Source organism: Pinus tabuliformis, chromosome 3_1 (assembly GCF_031772625.1).
Source record: "Pinus tabuliformis cultivar Carrire ecotype Pingquan chromosome 3_1, CPIR1, whole genome shotgun sequence".
Lineage (NCBI taxonomy): Eukaryota > Viridiplantae > Streptophyta > Pinopsida > Pinales > Pinaceae > Pinus > Pinus tabuliformis.
Window position 1 is genome coordinate 49,966,917 of NC_142301.1, and position 24,164 is coordinate 49,991,080.

The window sequence follows — 24,164 nt, forward strand, 5'->3', positions numbered from 1 at the left end:
GCCTCGCCCAACTACCACTGGAATACCTACCACCATAGATGGAGATATAATGCTCAAAATATTATTTTGTCGACTACCACCAATAAGGAGCCACCACCCATATCAAAATTTCAGAGCCACGCTTTCATTCATTTTCAAATGGGACTTCAAGGAGAAATTTACAACTTAATAGTAGCATATCAATCTCCACAAAATATATAGTCAATCGAAACAAACACTACATAAAATAATTTGATAAACACATCAACAAAACCTTTCTATGTAGTAAATAAAGTTTCTCACAAACAAATGTTGCACCCAAACAATAATTTGAAGAACACACAAGTTTCTACTAATCACCAAATAGGTCTACAACCAATCATTACTTCATCACCTTGCTCTCTGCATAAAATGTTGGCTGAAATAGACCTATACTACCTTCTTCAATACCTGCAAACTACTTCAAGAAATATGCAACATGTTTCTCACATCTTAGTCAAACTTCTCCTCTTCTCTCACTCACTCAACACATAGCACAACCAACCCCTCTATCATTGAGCTCTCTCTAATATATAGATTATATGAAGTGATTAACTCAATAATTATCAAAATCTACTAGACTCAACAAATCTTTGTTCATACACTCTGGCAAGTTGAATTAGATAATCATCCTTGACTTGATCTGCCACTATCTCCCTTGAATGAGAGAGTTATTTCCACTTTAACCACCTTCTATATGATGGCTAACTTTTTCTTACTTTGTTATGAAAAATCTCGAAAAAAAAACCAAAAAAACACATAAAATGCCTGAGATGCACAAGGAATGCAAAGAAAATACCATGTATAGCCACAGTTACTAGCAGATCTCGGCTGCAGCCACATGCATGTAACTAGTGAATCTCAGTTGAATGCTTGCATCCACACCCATGACACTCTCTCCCAATGGTTGTGGTAGGGAATAAGGGAAAATAGAAAAATATTTTCTCAGAATTGCCTCCAGCTTCTAGCACACCTTCTTCAACACTTGTACACACCTCCAGACCTTTGCCAAATGCTATGACACTTCAACAAGTAGGTTAATCCATTAGACAAGTATCACCACAAAATTGACCTAGTTTCCAACAAGTCAATGGTTGACATAAGTGCCATCAAGCCACCTACTCTTCCTTAGACACCTGTACAGATTCAACACATTAGTGGCATGCCTTATAGTTGTTATGCATCATCAATAGCATCATCATAAAATCAAACACCTCTGCAAAAATACAGGGACATGAAGACCTACTCTGCCAAACTCCTCAACATGGATCAACATCTCAAACGCCTATCACAACATCCACAACTTGTCCAACTACCTCCAACACCCATAGGAGCATCATCAACCTTGAAATTCTTACACTAGGTAAGCATATCCAACATATCTCTACTCAACCATCAGTTCCTCCACTAGCTAGACATATCCTGTACTAGGTCATAACCATGTCGACATCAATGCCAACCAACAAATATAGCAACAACCCAATACCTCTGCACAATGTCAAAAAGAGAATTACTACAACAAACCAAACACTCATCATGATCATAAGGAGGACTACCAACATCAGGTTGACCTCAAGTGTATGAAAAATAGTACTAAGACCATGTTGACATCCATGCCAACACTACAATGCCAACAATATCACCTAATTTTTTTCTTCACACGTTATTATGATCCTCATGAAGAAGTGATGCTTGTTAAACTTGTTCTTCTCTAATAATAATAAAAATAAAAAACTAAACAACAACCTTGCATCGCTTATTATTCCCAGACATAGTATCGTATACAACCTATAAGAAAAGAAAGGGTGCCCACAGAGTAGCGCATCCAACTAGTTGTCACTGTTATCCAAGTTTTTGCAAATTCATATTTTTAAAATTTGAATTTCTCAAAAACTTGAAAACAACTCATGAAGTTTTTCCACTACTTTCTTAGGAAAAAATTATTCAATCCTTGATATAATATCTAACAAATTGCAATAAGACTATTAGTACATTTACAAAACTAAGAAGCATTTCCATAGTTACATGAGTTATCTTGTAAGCAACCATTTCCTCTACTTTTTGTGCATTCCATTTCTTTGGATTTCCTTTTTGTAGCTTCAATTCCGAAAAAAATTTACAAAAAAACTACTTTGAACATTCTTCAGTAACCAAACACAATAAATATTTTGTTGTCCCAAGCCAAGTGATGAAATTTCGAAATTTCAATGTATCTTCCTACCCTCTTAAACCATTCAACATAAGATCATCAATGCATTAGAGAAATTTTGAGGTCTAAAATGAGGCTTCTAAGGAATATTATAAAATAATAGTGGAAATAATAAAATAATATTAGATTATATCATCAAATTTTGGAGGGAAAATAGAAAAAGCTACTTTTTCAATTTGTATTTTCAACTTATCTCCCCACGATTTTACTCAAATTTTGAGCAAGAGTACTCATTGGATGTAGAATTTAATTTCTCATGAAAGAAGTACTCATGTTACATACTTTCAATAGATCCTGCCATATGAAAAATTAGAAATACATGAAAAAATGTGATTACAATCACGTTTTTAATGTCTTTCTCATTTTTCGTGTAGCACAATCCATCAAAAGTATGCAACATGGGAACTCCTTAGATGAGGAATTAAATTTTACATCCCATGAGTGCTCTTGCTTGAAATTTGAGTAAAACCGTAAGAAGATAATTTGAAATTATGAGTTGAAAGTAATTTTTTTTTTTTTTTACTCCAAAAATGGTGAATCATCCCCCATGGTTGAAATAATCATCTTGAATCCTATTGTTTTTTTTAAAGTTGATTTTGGTTGTACAATTTTGTTTTGAGGCCCATTTTAGACCTCAAAATTTCTCTAATGGAGCTTTCTAGCCAAGCAAAACAAATGTGTACTAATGAAATAACCCATAAACAAATACGATCGTAAGTGATTTTAATATTATGGCTAGAAATGATCATAAGTTGTAGTCCATAATACTAGTTTCCTTAGCATCCATGCATTTTGATTTAAATGTAAGGAATAAAACTCAATCATAAACCATGTAAAAGAGATTTTTTCCCTCTTCAAAGGAATTGATCCACCAACAATATATGTCATGTAGGAACATTTGATTGAAGTTCTTAAAGAAGGGGTTAAGCACTTTTTTTCACATTCAAAAGTTATTTTAGTAGTTTTTTCAACCTCTTCTAGAACTAATGCAATCAAGTAGTTTTTTCAACCTCTTCAAGAACTAATGCAATCAAGCTACAAATTATGAAGATCTTCCAAATAAAATGCACATAACAGAATATTTTTTTTGGTCAAGTAAGAGTGGAGCCTTTCATTAATTGAAAAAAAAGATTACATATGGTACACATCTTTAAAAGTGTAAAGACCAGCAAAAGGTAGACCGGTTGATGATAAACAAACAAAAAGGTCAACAAAAACCCAAAACATTACACACAAAAACACATTTAGACGCTTCATCCCAATCTCGGCATATCGCACATCTCAGTTTTCACAATCCGCTAACACTCAATGCCTGCAAAATGCGAGAGTTAACTCCCGTCGTTCAATCAAACCTTTGATATTATGGTCCAAAGTCCATCGCAAACCTCGGCACATTGCAATATTGCAAAACTGGTTTTATCGCTGACCAGACTCTTTTACCGAATGCGATTTGCGATTAAATCTCCATCGTCGATCTGGTTCTTGATCCGACGGTTGTCGCACATTGCATCGGGAACTTGCATGCCACTTAACCGCTTCCCGGAGCCGATATAGATTATGAACCTTGGTCTATAAAACTTCAGGTCCACCCACCACCAACGCTTGATTCCTACAAAATGCGAGAGTCAACCTCCATTATTCGATCAACCCTTTGATCTAACGATCCAAAATCCATCGCAGCATCGCAAACCTTGGCACATTGCAATATCACAAAATTGGTTTTAACGCTGATCAAACTCTCTTACCGAATGCAATTTACGATTAAATCTCCACTGTCGATCTGGTTCTTGATCCAACGGTTGTTGCAACATCACATCGGGAACTTGCACACCCCTTAACCACTTCCCGGAGCCGATATAGATTATGAACCTTGGTCAATAAAACTTCAGGTCCACTCTAAGACTTAACCTCCAACCACTTTAAAACTTGATATCCAATCGATGGTGGATGCACTTAAATCCTATGGTCTGCGGCCATTCAACTAGCACGTGGGTTACAAATAGTTGAACCCCCGTAGTTACTTGTGACATCATCATTTGGAAATAAGATCAATGGTCAGGATTTATTGCGGCACTTCAACCAGGCTCAAGGACTTCCGCCCTCTCCTACTCCCACTAATATTTTCCACCATTTATGTCCATTGATCTTACATGATCTAATGACTCCTGTGCATCGTTACCTCACCTCTTAGTCCTTCTCTTCACTTCGGGTTTGTGTCGTTCCTTCAACTCCCGCTAGTCTTCCTCCTGCTCATTATTCATGGTCTGGAAATATGCCATGTCTTTGGCTGCCTGTCGTTGACAATCATCACACAATTTACCAGAGGGTAAAGACTCCTAGTCCTACTGAATATAGATTTCCTTACATAGCACCCCTTCATTTTCTAGACGATCAGCTAACATATTGGCTTTTCTTCACACATGAATGAAGCTGACAATTCTTAGGGTTCGCAAGTCGAAATGAATACACTGAAAGACCTGTGAAAGCCTCCAGTGTTTCAACACTTTTCCAGGTGTTGTTCCATTACACATTTTTTTTGCCGAATTGATGACCAATTCAAAGTCAGCTTCAATGATGGCATTTGTAAATTTAACTCCATCAGGATTTCCAGGCATTGCTCTAAGGCCATGAGCTCCACCATGTTATTAGTGGCATTCCCCAAATGACTGTGAAAGACATCCTTTATGCAACCCTGCTCATCTCTTATGACCCCGCCAAATCCAACCATCCCTAGGTTGCCCTTAGAGGCCCTGTCTATATTGATTTTCAAAAAGCCATGAGGAGGAGGTTGCTAGATATCTTTACCAGAAGTTGTTTTTCTCACACCCTTGACAGTGCCTTGGGGAACTAGAGAATTGAGACCCAACTGCAACAATATGCGAACATCCTGGGACGAAGGAGGGTCCTCAGGAATTTTCCACATAATGGCTCCTACTGTATCTTTGAGTTGTCGTAAAATTTGGACATTGATGTTCTGGGTCGAGCCTATTTTGTTCTTGAAAATCCTACCATTGCGTTACTTCCAGACATTCGATATGATAAAGCCTGGAACCAGAGTCCAAGCCTTGCTAATGATTTCATTGCCTGAGAAGTCTTTCCTCCAATTCTTCAAAGTGTTGGTGATGTTGAGTTTGTCCCTGCCAGTTTTCCTAAAGACTGAAGCTACCCAATCCCACAAGGAAGAGGTGAAGGGGTGGGAGTTCAGTAAATGTTCCATCATCTTCTCCTATAAGCACATAGATGGTATTTGGATGGGCCAAAAAATCCCCTTTTTAGAAGATTCTCCCATGTGAGAATTTTCTTTTGGTGAACCAACCACATAAACAACTTGATTTTCATCCATTGCAAATTCTGCCAAAGGTCATTCCAAACCTTATCAGGGTTTGGATAATCAAAACCTAGGGCCATGCATTTAGCTTCTTTGAGGTTAAAGGTGCCTTCGGTGTTTCAACCCCATCTCAGTTGGTCAAATGAGGATGACACCAAAATATTCCTCTGCTCCAAGTCAAGAGCAAGGGAATCTACCTGGGCCTTCAAAGGACTCTCTTCACTATAACTAAGATCCTTCCACATTCTCCATTTACCATTGTCCCTTGCCTGATCCTAGAAGTCACTTACCATGAGTAAACCTTTATTGTCAGTGTCATTTTTTAGAGTGGTTAGTTGTTCTCTAAACAAATTTGGTTCCTGTTGCCAGTTATCCTCCCAATACCGTACAAGGTTCCCAGCTCAGATCTCCCAAAAACTATGTTGCTGTACAATGGCTCTATTTTCCCAAGCAAGCTTCCAAATGTGGTAGCCCTTGATGAGCCCTGACATTCGGATATGATCCCTCTCCTACCAACTATTTGCATATTTCTACTTCCAAAGCTTGGCCCAAGGGGTTGCTGATTACTTAAGCCACCTCCACCAAAGTTTGGCTCCCGAAACTCTGCTGAGGATTTCAGGGTCATGAAGCCCCAAACCACCATGGGTCTTAGGTTTTCAAAGCTTGTCCCAAGCTACCAAAGCGCACTTCTTTTTCTATTCCCCTTTGCCCCAAAGAAAATCTCATTGAATACTCCTGATTTGTTGCTTAAATCCTTTAGGAGCAGGAAGAGCTGATAACATGAAAATGGGCATAGCCTGTAGGATAGAATTTATAAGCACAGGATGCCCCACCAAATTCAAAGACCGACAGGTCTATTTCCTGACCTTGTCCTAAAGTTTACTAGTTACCGGCTCCCACACTCCCTTGCTCAGAGGTTTGTCAATAAGAGGCATTCCAAGGTACTTGGAGGGTAACTGATCCCTTTGAAACCCGAGAATTCTGGTGAGGTTCCTCTGAATAGAAATGTGAGTGTTGAAAAAAAACACCTTTGATTTGTCAAGGCTTACCTTTGTACCAACGGCCAAAGCAAATTCATTCAGGATTTTTTTGAAAGCTCTAGCTTCCTTGACCGTAGGAACGCCCTGCAGCATTGTGTCATCAACAAATTGTTGATGAGAAGAAGCAGCACCATCCGGGGTAAGTTTCAGACCCTGGATTCTTCCTTCATCATTTGCCATTTTGATCACTCTGCCTAGCCCTTCCATCATGAGAAAAAAGAGGAAGGGGGAGAGCGAATCCCCTTGTCTGAGACCCCGAGAAGGCATAAACGTTCTAGAGGGAGAGTCGTTAAGCAGAATGGAGAAGCTAGCCATGGATGTAAGGGCCATAACCCATCTTATCCAGTTGTGGTCGAAGCCATAAGCTCTTAGCACTGCCCTGATGTAAGACCAGCTTAACTTATCATAATCTTTCACTAGGTCTAGCTGCATGATCATAGCAACTTGCTTATTGATCTTAAGAGAGTGCACCACCTCGTGAGCTTGTATGATGTTGTTGAGAATCTGTCTCCCCTCCATAAATCAAGTTTTCTCCTCTAAGACGAGAGCAGGAAGAATAGGCTTGAGTTTGTTAACAATCACTTTGGAAATAATTTTGTACACCACATTACATAAGGCTATGGATTTGAATATGTCTGGTGTCATAGCTTTTTCCTACTTTGGAATCAATGCTATTAAATAGGAATTAAGAGCTTTCAAAACAGTTTTGGATCTTCTAGACTCTTCCAGAACATCAAGGATATCTTGTTTAACTATTTTCCAGCAAGCTTTGAAGAATTCCACATTGAAACCTTTAGGACTAGGAGCTTTCCCATTTTGCATCTTATTGATAACTTCACTAATCTCCTCTTCAGACACTGGCCTGTTAAGATCGTGGTTGTCTTCCCTGGTTACAAGCTTAGGAATGAACTTAATGAAATTGTTAATGAACCAAGATCTGTCAACGAGAGGCTCCTCTGCTATGCTCAGGAAGTGTTGAACTAGGATAGATTCCATTTCTTTGTGAGAGATAAGCTCTTTCCATTAAGAATCTTTAAGTTTTGAAATTTTTTTATGAGATCTGTGATCCAAGGTTGATCTATGAAAAAACTTTGTGTTTTTTTCTCCTTCTCTAATCCACTGCACCCTCGATTTTTGTCTCCAGAAAATATCCTCTTACATTCACCAATATTCCCATTCGTTCTGAAGAGAGTCAACCTAAGTTTTTCGTTCCTTGGTAAAACCTTCTCAGATGATGATCTGATTAATCTCCTGAAGTTTCTTCTCAACTTCTCTTTTAGGTTTAAAAATATTACCAAACATTTTTTCGTTCCAATATTTAATCCTATATTTGATGTGTTTAAGTCTCTGCTACAACATGAAAATTTTAGTGCCTTGAACGGGCATATCTTCCGTCCACCATTTGTCAATATTGTTGGTGAAGTCAGAGTGAGAGAACCAGACATTTTCAAACCTAAAAAGTCTGTTCCTCGGTGTACCCATAAAAGTAGCTTCAAGTTGGACAAGATAGTGGTTCGAGCCTCCAAAGGGAAGGATTAAAGTTGACATATCAAGGCCTGTGAGAAGGAGGTCCTCCGAGATTATGAATCTATCTAATTTAGAGGTGACTTGAGAAGCCCCTCCCCTCTTATTATTCCAAGTAAAAGTTCCATTTACTGTTTTGGTGTCCACTAGCCCCATGTTATTCATGAAGTTCTGGAAGGCAATGGAGTCTCTGCCTAGTTTTCTGGTACTGCCTTTTTTCTCTGTAAGAGATCTGATCATATTGAAATCCCCTGTCAAAATCCAGGGCATATCAGGATATCTCTCTCTCAGCTCCTCAAGGGAGGTGAGAAGCTTAAGTTTGTCTTCTACTTTTTGATGACCATAGACATTAGTGATCATGTAGATCTCCTTATCACCCAAAGGTTGAATCACCAACGATAAATAGCTCCTAGAAGCTTCAACATCCAGGATTCCAAGTTTTTGAGGATCCCATAGAGTAAGAATCCAACCCACCGAGTTATCCTCTTTAACATCTAGATACTCATACTTGATTAACCATTTGTTGTGTATCTCTCTGATCTTGTCCATCGAACATTCTGTTTCTTGAATAAAAACCATATATGATTTTTCTTCTTTTATTCTACTGCTAAGAGTTCTTTATTTCCTTTTACTTCTTAGACCCCTAATGTTCCAGGTTGTAAGCTTCATTAAGAAAGGTTTGTAAAAGAGTAACTGGTAAGATCCCTCATCTTACTTCAGTTAATCATAAGTTTCCCACATTAGGTCAACAACTCATTCTGTTTTTTTCTTCCTCTTTTCCTACTCGAGTTCTTGGAAAAATTCATCGGTGTATCCTCCATTGTTTTCACTCCCCTATTCTCTTGGCTATCATAGTTTCTTTTGACTCTAGAACACTTCATTTGTGATCTCCAGAGGAAGAGCTGTTGAACCCTGTTAAACTCCTCTTTTGGTAGAGTGTCTACCCCATTAGTTATTCCCCGCTCCAGAAACTTTTCTAGATCTAAATTCTCCCTCTCTAGAATCTACTGCAGTTCATGGTCTTCCGTTCCAGCCTCACTTGGGGTCATCTCGTGATCCCTACTAAGCTCCATAATGATTGGCATACGATCCTTTTGTTTGTTGTTTTCCGGTATATCCTCCATATTAGCATCCCTTTTCTTCTCAGTGGGAATATTCTCCGATTCCTGGTTTGTCCCATTGTTTTCGACTTCTTCTTCTAAGATCTTGAAACTATTGTGGCTTGGTTGTCTATCTTCATTAATTTTCTTTTGGTATCGCTTTCCTCCTTTCCCTTTACCCCCAACCTTAGTAAAACCTTTGGGATCCTTGCCTGTAGTGGCTTTCGTATTGCTCTCCAGCTTGTTCAATGGGTAGTCCCTATATAGGTGCCCATGTTCATGGCACTTACGACACCTAAATGGGACATGTTCATAGTCCACCGCCTGCACCCATTCCTTGTCATACACTTCTAAAATGATTGCATTCGGAAGTGCCTCAGATAAGTCCATTTCCACACATATCTGGGCGAAGGAAGTGTATTTGCCTCTTAGTGTAGCATCTCAGATCTTTATAATATGACCTAGCTTGTTGCCGATAGCCTTTAGAGACTCTGACAACCAATAATCTAAAGGAAGGGAGTAGAGTCTTATCCATACTGGCACCGATGTGAAAATTCCTCATTCTGTGACAAAGTTCATTACCCATGGTCTCAAATAAAGGCCTGCAGAAGCGTAAAATTAAGGTCCTCCATCAAACACTCTGTCTTTATCCTCTAAGCTTGTGAGCACCACTGTGAAGAAGCCCTTGGACCCAAGGTGAAGTTAAATTTTCCCCTTTGGTTTCCAGTGGTTCCTTATCCATGCTTGCAAAGCCTTCTCCGTTGGCCAAATCCCCATAAATTTACATATAACAACATATTCCATCATGTGCTCTCTGTGCACCTGTAGCGCTGGGTCACTTAAAATGACTTGAGGAATAGTGGTCGACTTGGGTTTGCAGACCCATGATGTACTCATAGGAGCAACTTTCTGACTTCTAACCTCTGTCCTCTTCTCCTTACTAGCTTCCTCATGATTCTCTTCCTGTCTTGAGGTCTGATGGTTTCTAATTTTTCTATATTCATAAACTCTGTTACCACCTCTGTTGGTTTCTTGAAATGATGCGATCCAACTCCCTTGCTTTTGTTCGCAACCACTTGACTATAGGAGGGAGTTGAACTCCCTCCTTTGCGCCCTGCCATGGTGACCAGCGACAAAACCCTAAAACAAAACCCTAGTTTAGATTGCAGAGCACCAACACCTTTTCGCAAATAACAGAATTGAAATAAGAATTGCAAGGGATTTCTTTAGTGATTCACGGACCCCATAAATTGGTGGCCGCTACATCTACGTAATATTTATACCAGGCAGATCCACCTAAAGGGATTACTTCTTGTTAGCTCAACCAAAGATCTTGACCCCGAGGGTTTCAAGAGAATTGACCCTATGACCTATAAATAGCAAAGGTTCTTTTAACAACAAGGACTTGACCAATTGAGCTAACCCTTAGGACTACTGCGACTGAGGGTTATAGACAGTTTACCAAAGAATATGCGAGCAAATACTTGCTACAATCCCTTTATTTTTGTGGTCGTGTACCCATTTATTTCTTGGTTCCCATTAATAGTTTGAAGATGTTTAATTGGATGAACAATTGTATTTGAGATTGAATCCAAGCATTTCCCCCATGTATTTTCTAATATTGTGCTATAGTTATGTACTATCCAGTCAAGCGATTACATGTGTGAAAAACTCCTTTATCTAAAGATCATCACTATTTGTTGTCAACAATTTGACCCCAATTATATCTTGGCTTCTTATGTTAGTTTCGCCCCATGCCTCCCTTGCTGTATGACTTCTTCTCTCATATTTTTATAATAAAAAATCGCTTCCCTGAATTTTCATGTTAGCCCTGCATTAAATTTGTCACCATAATAATCATTGTAACTTGTAAGAAAATCAATATTATATTAAATAAAATATTAAATCTTAATTTTGAATTAATATCTACAATTATACTTTGCAATTATTATTACTATAAATTAAAATTAAGAATTAAAAAAATAAAATAATAAATTAAAAATAAAACTTAATTAACTAATGATCAAAATACCAAATTATATTAAAATAATTACAAACTAAACAAATATTAAACAAAAAATTGAATATAACATTATATATAAATTAATACAACAAATATTAAAAAATTAATATAAAACAAATTAATTGAATTAGAATATAATAATTGAAATAATATAAATTAAATAACACAATTAAAATAAATATTACATAAAAACTTAATATTAAGTAAACTTACCTTAACTCCAAAACCCATGTTTCATATAAACATTGAGTTTAGAGACGACAGAAGGTACAATGCGACTGAGATTAGTTCTATCACCTTTTAGAGGGAGTCTGGCTCCCCTCTTAGACTCAAGGATGTGATGTTTGTTCCGGGTCTAAAGAAGAATCTTGTCTCCATAGTTGTGTTGCAAGACCGTGGCTACGATGTGATATTTAGCAAAGGGAAGGCTTTCTTGAGACACATAGCCACGAGACAGGTGAAGCAAATCAGAGTTTGAGTCAAGAACCTGTATGCACTTGAGGTAGAAGATGCATGCAAAGCCTTGAGGAGAAAGGCATATTTGGTGGCTGAGAGGGAGCATGTTAGACCTCTCAACATGTAGTCTCAGAAGCAGCCTCACGAAGTTGTGGTGTAGCCACAAATGGAGAAGTAGACAGGAGGTAGAGTGGAGACATCTACTCAACTAGAGACCTCCAGTAGGGGGAGAGTTCGAGTCAAGTGGGGAGAGGGAGCACATGTAGCTATACCTCCAGGAGCGAGGTGGAGCAATATAGACCCTTAGTCCAAGAATGCAGAAATTTGGGTAGGGTTCATTGAGGTGTGTTTGTCTCATGGATCATTACCCTTGCTACAACGACCCACAATAGTCAGTAGCAAGAGGATCAATGTTAGTCAGATGATGAGGAGTGCAGAAGAGTGTTGATAATAGAGCAGGAAGCTTAGTAGCAGAGTTAACAACAACACAATTTTTCTAGTAGATAGTTGCAGACATAATTGATTCAATTAGTGTTTTAGTTTTTGGATGCTTCTCAGTTGTAGATGTTGCAATAATAGTAGCAACAGAGAAAAGTGTTGCATATAGTACATTCCAAAGGTGCTAGATTTGGGTAGATGTTAATCCCTTTCTTGTTGAGAGGGAGTGTTGAAAATGCAGCAAGAAAATTCTAATTTAATTTTGCCTTGATTAAATTAGGATAAATTTCAATTTCAATTTCAGCAGAATACTTAGAGGTAGTTAACTGAGGTGACACGACTCTTCTCATTCAGTGAACTCAGTAAATTCAATTTGGAGACAGTTGAGTTCATTTCTACATGATTGATTACTAACGTGTAGTAGTCTATTTCAGTTAATCTGAGTTATTATCAACATAACTAGTTCTCTTTGTTAGTAGAACTAATGGAGGTTCAGTCAAGGGTGTGTAAATTTTTTCACACTGAGTGAAAAGGGTGTGTAACTTTTTCCACACTGAATAATCATCCAATTTACTAATCTATCAGCCTAAATTAACTCATGCATGCAAAGAATTCAAGTTACCTAGTTGATATTGGAGTTCAAGGGTGGTGTACTATCAGTTGTAAACTAGTCCAAGTTGTACAAATGGTGCATGCAGTGAAAGAAGGGCCTAAAGGAATTGCGTAATTCTCAATGAGAAATTTCCCTAATTAATAGGGACTAATTCCTCATCAAACAACGCAAGGAAATATGGGCTTGAAGGCTCGAAATTTTGGCTAAGTATTGGCTAAGGTTGGTCATTCAGGGGGAAGATAGAAGATATAGGTGTAGGTTGAACTCAAGCTTGAGCAGAACATATTGTATTCATCCAAATTCTTTGATTAATGCAATACATATAGTAAGGGGTCTTGAGCAGTTGCTTTCCCCTAGATAAATCTCTGTGTATATGTGTTGAATCTTGATGCATGTTAATGATTTGTGTTCTCGATTGTGATTTTCTTTCCGCAAATGAGTAGAGTAGCTTCAAGTCTTGTGATCTAGTAAATTCCATGAGCAGTTTTGAATCTACACATTAAATTTCTACACAAACAGTTACATGAATAACTAGAGTTATAAAAATCATAAAAACAGCAACTAATAAAAAAACATATAAATCATGAAGATAATAAAATGTCAAAATCAATAAGATTGTTTGCATACTTACAATAAAGTGTTGATGTTGGGCTCAAAGGGAAGCCCATTTTGAGGTGAGTTAGTCATCCCTCAACATTCATTAACAATAATTTCAAATCATCCAACTTAGCTAGAAAATTATTCCTAGCTATCAAGAGACTTTTCACAGGAGCAACTTTACAGGTTGGTATAAGTCCACGGTATAGAGATAATCATTTTGTGTACTCTCGGTAGTTAAGGATGTAGGCTATTCAACAACTCTGAATACAAAATCCCCTATAAAATGAAATTTCTGGCCATGCTAAAAATGTATGATAGTTGAGTTATATGTGAAAGTAAATATTCGAAAATGACAAGCACTGAAATTAATAATTATTAAAACACGGCACAAAAGCCCTATTTTGTCGTTTAATGAGATAATAACTATTATATCGTAAATCTAAGACGTGGATCAAGGCACAAAAGTCCCTTTTTGTCTTTTAATGAGATAAGAGCACAAAAAGTCTTGCCTTGGTTGTTGGGATATCTCGTCAGGGAGGCTGATACTCCTGTGCGACCAATCACGACCTTCAATCCAATACCTATACACGTTTTCAGCTTCGGGAGCCCCCACCACAAAACCATATTTCCCGCGTTCCTGCCTTATTCACTTTTTAACCCTTTTACCATCTCTAAAATCACAGTAAATGTCACCTGCCTCCCCTGTTCACACTTCTCAGCAACTCGTGCCTTGGCAACTCTTAAACCCTTTCCATTCGACAACTAATTTCCTCAATTTTCCAGGCTCTGTATTTCTACGTCGGCGAGATCCAGTACAGGCTTTCTTCTCCTCAACTTTTATGTTATCGAGATCATGGACTTCATTTTCTACTTGGATGACCACTCACTCCAACAAATAATGAGACGCATTGTAATACCTTTACAGTGGACCTATATTGTGCTGTGGTCCTTGGATCAGCCACCACAGTAAGTTTCTTTCTCTCCATTCTTATGCTTTGTGTCTAATTAAGGATATTACATTTTGTATCTAATTTTCCGTTTAATTTTCAGAGAATTAGCATGTAAAGACGGATGGTTTAACCCAGAAATGGAAGCTGGTTCCTCTACGGCCGCGGCCCAGAGCGCAGGCCAAACCCTTTTCAATTTGTACAAGCATTGTCGCTTTGCTCTGGATGTTGGGTAAGTTATATCCATACTCACAGAATGTAGGATCTGTGTGAGCGAATTAATAGGTTACATATCAGTTTTATGTCTAATTTTCTGAAGTTTGAGAGCCCTCTGCAAAAGAAGTATATATTTCAGAGAGCGTGTTATATATATAAATGAAATTAAAGATCTCTGTGTTAAGTTAATAAGTAGAACAATTTTAATTTTAATTTGGCTAATTTAAAAATGTATCTATTTTATTTTTTAAAATTATTTGTAAATAATCAAAAGTCTGCCCATATCGAAATTGCCAATAAAATATTGTACATAGAATGTTGGCAGAATTTTGATACAATTTTGCCAATTCAGAGTTCCAGGTTTGGCATTGAATCAACCGCCGTATGTTTGGTTAACGGTAAATGAGCTCCTGCGCTTCAGGTCTAATGAAAGCCAGGAACTGTTTTACAAGGTAAAATAATTAGTTTTCCATTTCAGCCCACATTCAAATTGTCATTTCTGGCGCAATATTTAACTCATAGAAAACTTTTCCCATGGCTATGAATTTATTGTTCCTGTCTCTCTCATTGCAATCTTGTATGCAGGCCGTCGGCATTCAGGTGAGCGTTTACACTGCCTTGCCCGTTTTAGACACGTGGCAAGTCGACTTAATTAATTGTGCTCGATCGATTGGTACTTCTCGCTGCCCATCCTGAGATTTCTATTATTTCTTAGACTGCAGTGTTCATTCCTTGTGGAAACGGCGTAGTAGAGCTGGGAACAACAAATTTGGTGAGACATTATATTACTCCCACCACTCGTCTGCATTCTGTTGATTCCATGCTAAATTCCATGGTTTCACTTGCAGGTTCAAGCGGATCAGCAGAATAAATTACGAATTTCAAGCCTCCTGGCGAGTGTAACTATCATGTCACCCAATATTTCTATCCCCTTGCCCATGGCCACGCGTGGGACGAGTGTATTAACTTCATCTTGCTCTTTGCTTCTATCGCGCTCTATTGACAGACCTGGGAGTTCATATCTACAGCGTCCCACCATGTTTACAGGGGATCAAATCAATATACCACTGGATACCCACCAACATTCTATGTCCGCCTCGGAATTGGGTACTGGGTTTGATGCTTACCTGCAAACGTTGCAATTACGGCCTTCTTCTGGACTTTTGACAGGTGGCCTTGGAGCGCAACTTTGGGTTCCAGGCCAACCGTTTTTCCCACAAACCAGTCGGGCCGGCAGTTTCCCAGTCGCCCCCTCAACAAGGAACATCATTCTCAGCGCATTTGGCATCTGGAGACCGCCAAGTAAGTTGGTTATGCCCCCGATGTTTGAGGGTCAGTACAAATTGAAGAGATGCCTAGCAATTTTGAGGCATATTCATGCAGAAAAACTGGGACAAGTCTCATTGTCTACGGTTTCTAGCAGTCAGGTTCATCATAAGATTTCTGAGCGTAAGAGGAGAGAGAAATTGAAGGACAGCTTTGAGGCGTTGCGTTCAGTCATCCCTCGTTGCGCAAGGGTACGTTCCATGAAAATAAAGCTTTTTGTTGTAAAGAAATGAAGTTTTATGGCCAACCATTGACCTTGGGATTTAATCTCTATAGCTATTGAAAATATATGAAACAGTTCTTCTCTTAAATTTAAGTTAGAAGTAGGTACAAAAAAAAAGAGTTTTGTTGTTAATATATTTGCAGAAAGACAAGGCTTCCATATTGGGGTACACGAGAGAGTATTTAACTAGTCTCAAATCGCGGGTGGAAGAACTTGAAGAGAGGAATAAAGAGTTGGAATCAGAATTGAAGAAGCTCCCGCGTGCTCAATCTCAGGAGGGTGCAGCCACCAGCACAGCCCTGCAACAACCGGACTTCACATGTAGTGAGGGAAGTGACAGCTTGGTGACAGTTGAGGTATCAAAGATTGGAGGCGGCACTATTTCTGATGAAATGGGGAATATAGTAGTGGTGGTCGACAGGCCTACAAATACGACTGATTTGATGATTGCGATGGTGGAGAGTCTGAGAGAAATGAATGTCCCTCTTGTTTCTATGGCCACATCCACAGCACACCACGAAGGCGATCCATCACGCTTGAGATATCGAATGACTGCGACCATCAAATTGGAAGATCATGTAAGATATATAAAACTGGATTGCCATTCACATTTCATTAGAGATATATAACTGTATTTCAAGCCTTCACATTCTCATTCTATTTTTATTGTTAATATTTGTGATTGGTGGGGAAATTTGTAGGACATGGAGCAGGTGAAGGAAGGGTTGGTGAGCGGGGCGAGGAAAAACGGGTAGGAAGGTTGGGTCAATGGTCTCGACTCTCCACTTGCATTCTGGCTCCATTAGAGAGATGTATCCACACGCCTTCGCCATATATATGTTGCTAATATTTGTGATTGGTCGGTAAATTTGCAGGACATGGAGCAGGTGAAGGAAAGGGGGCTAGGGAAGATGGCGAGCCTCCGCTGCCGTAGAGCGGTTGGGTTAGGTCAATGGTCTCGACTCTCCACGTCAATGTCGTTCCACTGTACATCATCTCATCTTCATCTCTCAGTTTATTTCAAATCGTTATTCAAAGTCGGCCTCGATGGTTCTAACGGATTCCATTTGAATATCTAAGTAATTGTATTCTAACGGTTTTCCTCCCAAAGTATTTTAGAAAGGCTAAATATTAATCACTATATCATAGTTATATATATTGGAAAGGCTAAATATTAATCACTATATCATAGTTATATCAGTCACTTAGTGGTTGATCTTTTTGCACATTCTTTATTGAACGAAAGTAAATGGAAAATAACGTAAGTCCATGTTTACTTTATCTTATGGTTAATATTTATTTTATGATATTTAATAACGATTTAGGATAATAATTTTTATTTTTATTTATAATTGTAATTAAAGTTTAGTTTAATTTATAGATGAAATAATTCTTTTTAATAAAAATTGACAATATAATTTCAAGTAAGATTGCGATATTAGTTTTATGTGTTATTTTCCAACATTCAATTTAGATCACGGTAAAAGAAAGGCTAAAAGTGAGGACCAAAGTAGGGAGGAATTGTAGGCTAAAGTCATGTTGGATAGTGCAAGTAACTGGGAGATGGCTTCCAAAATGAAAAAGGAAAGCATAACAACTAGCTTGGAGATGCAAGTGAAAAGCACCTTGAAAGATCTATAGGTCATTTCCAGATGAACATAATCCATGCAGATTGGCAAGAGTCTCATCCAATACTTGGTTAAATGTTTGCTACATGTTGGGTGGCACATTGGAGGGAGTTATTGCTTAGAAATGAAGCCCATCATCTGGCATCCACATTAATGTCACAATGGTAACCCCCATTAAGGAGGGATTAGGAACAAACTTGCTTGAATCGTATATTAAAATTAATTAGGCTTTAAACCGTCACATGTAGTGTTAGAATTACTAGAGAGAAAATTAAATTATGTGATGGAAATGTTAAAACAACCAACAACAAATTAAAAAACAATAAACACAATGTTTTATCGTGCAAAACCCCAATCTAGGGAAAAAAACTAACAAAATTATGTTATTGTCCTTGGCCAAAACCCATTCATGTGAGCCTTCACTGCTCACCTCCTGTGGCCCATTATAATGAAGTTTTCCTATTCCTTTCGAAGGATTCCTTAAAACCATGGGAATCCAAAACCATGTGCCCATAAAAACCACCATTGTTGATTGAATAACTTTGACTCAGTTACAGAGTCAAGTTTTACCTAAAAATCCCAACTTAAAACTTTGCTTGGGGTTTCCCTTGAAAAAATATGACCAAACAAACCAAGTCAGTCAACCCTCTCACCTTTGAGCCCTACCCCCACAAATTTTATATCCAGGATATAATTTGTCATGTGCCTATCACATATGTCTAACTCCAAAATTCATCGATAATTTTCTAGGGGTAGACATGTCTTACTAGGTCATATAACAGTATGCCCATTTTCATGTAATAAATAATTTAACTCCATATAAAACAATAATAAAAAATTCATTGTTGCTATGGCCATCCTGTTTCTTGGTGCTCCCTTCTCGAGATCTGGCTTTTGTGCTTTTTCTCCCTATGAATGTTATGCAACCAACTGATAAAATAGAAGAAGAGATAGATCAACAACTTCAAAATTAGCCTCTTCGACGGGGCAACCTCCTTTACATTACATAAATGAACAATTATTGGATGATTCAAATGAAAAAACCTCCTTTCTATATATAGGAGTCTAAGGGGTCACAATATAATTAGAGCCGACATAACAATAATAATGTAAGGGCACAACAATAACAATAGTGGGCTTTTATGGGGCACAATAATAACAATATGGGGACAACATGTTATGTACCTAGGGGGGATAATATGGGGTACCAAAGGAGGTACCCAAGGTAATAATGTAATAATGGGATGGGCCATAGTAATAAATAAGGTGGTTAACCCATGTCATGTAAGGGACCACAAGTAGTTAATAATAATGTAAGGGGCCCATGGTATTAGTTGATGGTATAAGGAAACCATGGTAATGGTACATGGTATTGTATGTATGAGGCCTATATAAAGGCTAGAGACTCCATATGAAGAGAGAGAGAAGTATTCTTGTATGAACAGGCATATGGCTTGTGGAGTGTTCTCCTTCCTTAAGGAGTGAATGTATGGTGTTGCCCTACCTTAAGGGTTTGATCAATAAAGAATAATTTCTATCTATTTCTATCTTGTTATTCTTGGGTTATTTCTATTATCATATATCTCTTGGGTTAGATCCACAACAAGTGGTATCAAAGCACTTTCCAGGGCTCGGTGGGATCTCCAAATTTTAGCAAAATTTTTTTAGGCTAGAGACGTGTTCCGGCATCTTTAAACCACGGGATTTGTCGTTAAGCGCATAAACCTGCGGATTTGGGGAGGCATGCACGCAGGAAATACAAGAGGTGGTCATGTTTGTTGGACTCCCTTGTAACCCCTGTGGGTACCCCTTCGAGTAGTAGCGCATTAGACAGAACCGCGCACGGACTGTCTTCCAAGTACCCTCTGGGTATATAGGAAGCCCCCTAGCTCCCTTGAAACCTTGCCATAGATAAAACTTTGGCCGTCTTGTGGCTACAGTACACCGAGAACAGCACTCGGAGAGATTACTCGCCCGTACGATAGGGTAGTCGGGTTGTACGGCTAAGGGTACGGTCGATCCTCCTTAGTTAGAGCCCTGAAACATTGGGCCGAGTACTACGTCAGACCCTTATGTATATTGCGATCTGTAGCACCTGACACTCCCTAAGACCATAGTTCCCTTTCTCTCAAGGGATCACACATCATCTATTCCAGATCATCAGCAACAGTTGTTCCACCATTCAGATCTCTCAGATCCACCAGATCGGATATTCCAGATCAGCAGCAGCAGTTGTTCCACCATTCAGATCTCCCAGATTCGCCAGATCGGAGTAGTTGGAAAGGGTTCCTGTACCTGGATATAATTTTCGCAGGACTTTTGGTGGCATTGACATTTTGAGGATTTGGCGACTGCAGTATTGATCAGAAAGGAGTAAAACTCCGTTAAAAAAAAGTCTGAGATCTTCCAGGGCGCTTATTGGTGACCTAGCCCATCAGAATCAGGACGACGAGCTGAGCAAGGTGGTACCATTCAATTCTTAGTAAAAAAAATTTCGGCGGTCCCAAATTTTCGTCAGACGGGTGTATGGTAGAAACTCGCGCTCAAGCAATGGCCAATGAAAGGATAGAAAAAATAGAAGAAGATGTGCACTCCCTCCACTCTGTGGTGGAAAGGATCGAAAATCATCTTAAAGGATTAGATTGCCTACTACAGGACAAGGGCAAGGAGCTAGCCCACGAGGAGGCGTATAAGGGTCATGAATACCATGAGGGGGAGTCTAGCCACTCTCCTCACGTCTGGCACACCCATCCACCACCCAATCAGAGACCTCCCAAGTTGGATATGCATAAATTTGACGGTTCTCACACGTCCGCATGGCTAGCACAAATGGAGCAGTATTTTCAATTGAATCATATCATAGATGAGGGGACTAAGCTTATGGTGGGCACCATGTACTTGGACAGTGAACGATGGCAATGGAAGGAATGGTATCAGCGTTGCAATGGACAATTTCAGAATTGGGGCCAATTTACCAAAGCTCTTCGAAATCGCTTTGAACAGGAAGACTCTTTTTTGGGGCGTCTCACTAAGCTCCGACAGACGGGTACAGTGGATGAATATATTACCGCTTTTGAAGCCTTAGCCTTCCGCGCTAAGGGTCTCACAAATGAATTCTACATGGAATGCTTTATCAGCGGTCTTAAAGAAGCCATCAAAGCTCAGGTTCTACTCCACCACCCCCCCACATGGAACGAGGCTTGTCAGGTAGCCCGTAAGGTGGAACGGGCATTAACAGCTCAATCCAGCTGCCCCACCTTTACCGCTAAAGTTCGTCCCTCACAGGCTCCCAATATGACCCAAACAATTAAGATTCAAAAGGTGTCACCTGCAGAAATGGCCGAAAGAAGGAAGCAAGGACTATGTTACTACTGTGATGAAAAATATTCCCCGGGTCATAAATGCAAAGAGCACAAGTTTTTTCAAATAGATGCCACTGACTACAGCTCCACCAAGGAAGTTCCACCACTTGAGGAACCAGAGGCGACCGAAGAAGATAACCAACAGGAGATATCGCTGATCTAAAAATCAGTAGGGTTGCAAATAATTTTCAGGGCAGCGAGTTTTGCAGCGCAGATCTAGAAGTCCTGGTGCTAGATCTGCAAGATCTACTTGTAGATCTGGAATATTTGGGAAAAAACACATGATTTCAAAAAAAAAATCAGTCGAATCGGAGTCCGGATGAGGGAGATATCGCTGATTTAAAATCAGCTCTTTTTGCAGAAATTTTGGGTGACGCCGGGAGAGTAGCAGCGCAGATCTGAAATTCTAGTGTCTGAATCAGGATTTCTAACACATGGGTAGATGCAGAATGGTTGTTTCATTTCCAAAAACAGGTTATAATAGAGATTCTGAGCAATATTGACGAAACTGTGACAATTTCAAATTTTCGCCAAGTAAGTGAAATTTTTTTCAAACCCTATTCATGGAGAAGCTATATTTTACAGGAAAAGATGATGGTCTTACTATTGAAGAATTCATACAAAGAATAAAGTCCAAATATCGGATATGTTGGAAAGATATGGTACTGCTTAATATGAGAGATGATGCTAGAAATTGGTGGTTATCACTTGACCACCAGCAGATGACCAAACTTTCAGATGCAGAATATGAAAAAGTCTTTCTGGACAAATGGTCTCAGGCTAGAAAAACGGAGAATAAGACACATAAAGGGTTAATTGCTACGAGTGTCTCCTTATTGCAGGCTCATGCATTGATTCAGAAGGAGAAAATCATTGTGTCTATAAATCCGAGTTGCAAGCAAAATCTCATAAATGTCAATTTGGCAAAAAAATTGCAAGTTCCAGCAAAACAAATTGCACATACACAGGATGATGAAAAGGATGTTCAAATCTATAAGGATTTGAAGCTTTCTATGGATAAGTATGTGTTTCATGGTGATTTTTATGCTTTAGAGACGGATAATATCGATGTTGTTTTGGGATACCCTTGGATGGAATCCGTGGGTACTATCAATATTAATGTGCAGAAGAAATCCCTGAAGTTATGGTATAAAAAGAAGAAAATTACATTACAGGATATTTCGATCCATAAACAGGTAGAGCACCCGGAAGCTGAAGCAGAAGATGTTCAAGGGACTGACATGTCAGATGATGAGCAGTTGATGGTCGGCAATCAAACACAAACAGAGGCTGAAGCAGAACAGGTTACAGGTGCTGACACATCTGACGAGGGTTCAGTGGTTGAAGTCATATTAGAAAAGAAGCCACAACAACAGACACCACAGCAGGGTGAATTAAAGAAAAAGACACCGTGGGTTAAGAATTCAACATATCATCACCCACATCACCCCGCAAGACAACCATCATGGAAACCAAGTAGTCACATGATGGATAGAAAGGAGAGACGATCCACCTACTACACATCAACACAGAAGAGCTGCCACGGTCAACTTCCATCTCAAGCGAGCGAGGCACCAGCGAGATCGAGGGTTCACCTTTCTCTTGGATGGCTAGATGCACGTGCATGGTATCAGTGGACTACTCTCTTGAGTAGATCTTATTATTTAGGTTCTTCCCATGTTTCGGGGACGAAACATGTTTAGGGGGGTGGAATGTTATGTACCTAGGGGGGATAATATGGGGTACCAAGGGAGGTACCCAAGGTAATAATGTAATAATGGGATGGGCCATAGTAATAAATAAGGTGGTTAACCCATGTCATGTAAGGGACTACAATTAGTTAATAATAATGTAAGGGGCCCATGGTATTAGTTGATGGTATAAGGAAACCATGGTAATGGTACATGGTATTGTATGTATGAGGCCTATATAAAGGCTAGAGACTCCATATGAAGAGAGAGAGAAGTATTCTTGTATGAACAGGCATATGGCTTGTGGAGTGTTCTCCTTCCTTAAGGAGTGAATGTATGGTGTTGCCCTACCTTAAGGGTTTGATCAATAAAGAAGAATTTCTATCTATTTTTATCTTGTTATTCTTGGGTTATTTTAATTATCATATATCTCTTGGGTTAGATCCACAACACAACATGGGCACAACAATAACAATAAGGGCTACAATGACAATAATAATAGGGCAATACACTATATTATAGGGACCTGACATGCCCCTCTCCTTCAAAAAAGTGTTGTCTTCAACGCTTGAGTAGTTTTGGATGTTTTTGTATAAAATTTTCATCCTCCCATGTGGAATCTTCAGCGGGTAAGTTATTCTACTTGATGAGATACTCTGAAATTGATTGATTTTGTAGCTATTGAATTCTTTCTTTTGTGATTGCTTTCGGTTCTAATATGATTTTTCCTTCCTCATCAAGTTCTGGAAATATTGTTTGAACTGGGATCTTGTCACCTATAACCTTCTTTAAGCATGAAAAATGGAAAACTGGATGCACTCAGGAAGATGTAGGAAGCTCCAATTTGTATGTCATAGTATCAATCTTTTGCAACACCTTATATGGACCATAATACTTTGGTGATAATTTATTATCCTTCTTAGCTTGCTTGAGGGACATTTGTTTGTACGGTTGTAGTCGTAGAAATACATAGCCGCCTACATAAAAAAAAATTCCCTACGATGTTGATATGCATATTGTTTCATTCTATTCTGCACCAAAGTGAGGTTATGCTTTAAGAGTTGAAGAACTTATTGTTGATGCTTGTTGATGCTCGATATGATGTTCCGCTACTTGAACCTTAAAATTTTCTCTTAAAGATGATGTGATGGACGGTGGATGATATCCATAAAGTGCCATAAATGGGGTCATTTTTGCTGTTGTATGGAACGAAGTGTTATACCACCATTCAACTAGAGGAAACCACTTGAGCTAGTGTGTCTATTTATTAGTTACAAAGAAACGAAGATATCCTTCCAAACATTTGTTCACTATATCAGTTTGCCCATCAGATTGAGGATGATATGATGAGCTACGAGCTAACTGAGTACCCAAGAAAGAAAATAATTTCGTCTAAACATTTCTAGTGAAAATGGGATCTCT

The 24,164-nt window shown here is 38.8% G+C and overlaps 1 protein-coding gene across 1 annotated transcript in view; it reads left to right on the top strand.

Annotated features, from left to right (window-relative positions):
- The window catches only part of LOC149185710 (putative transcription factor bHLH041), a 135,927-nt gene extending 118,831 nt beyond the window's left edge, over window positions 1–17,096 (top strand). The window contains exons 3-11 of the mRNA XM_089412474.1: window positions 14,133–14,315; window positions 14,400–14,528; window positions 14,865–14,964; window positions 15,098–15,112; window positions 15,228–15,284; window positions 15,361–16,029; window positions 16,205–16,639; window positions 16,763–16,812; window positions 16,937–17,096. Of these exons, the coding sequence (XP_089268600.1) occupies window positions 14,133–14,315; window positions 14,400–14,528; window positions 14,865–14,964; window positions 15,098–15,112; window positions 15,228–15,284; window positions 15,361–16,029; window positions 16,205–16,639; window positions 16,763–16,812; window positions 16,937–16,952 (1,654 nt within the window). The 3' untranslated portion in view covers window positions 16,953–17,096. The remainder of the gene's footprint in view (window positions 1–14,132; window positions 14,316–14,399; window positions 14,529–14,864; window positions 14,965–15,097; window positions 15,113–15,227; window positions 15,285–15,360; window positions 16,030–16,204; window positions 16,640–16,762; window positions 16,813–16,936) is intronic.
- Window positions 17,097–24,164: the final 7,068 nt, after the last annotated feature.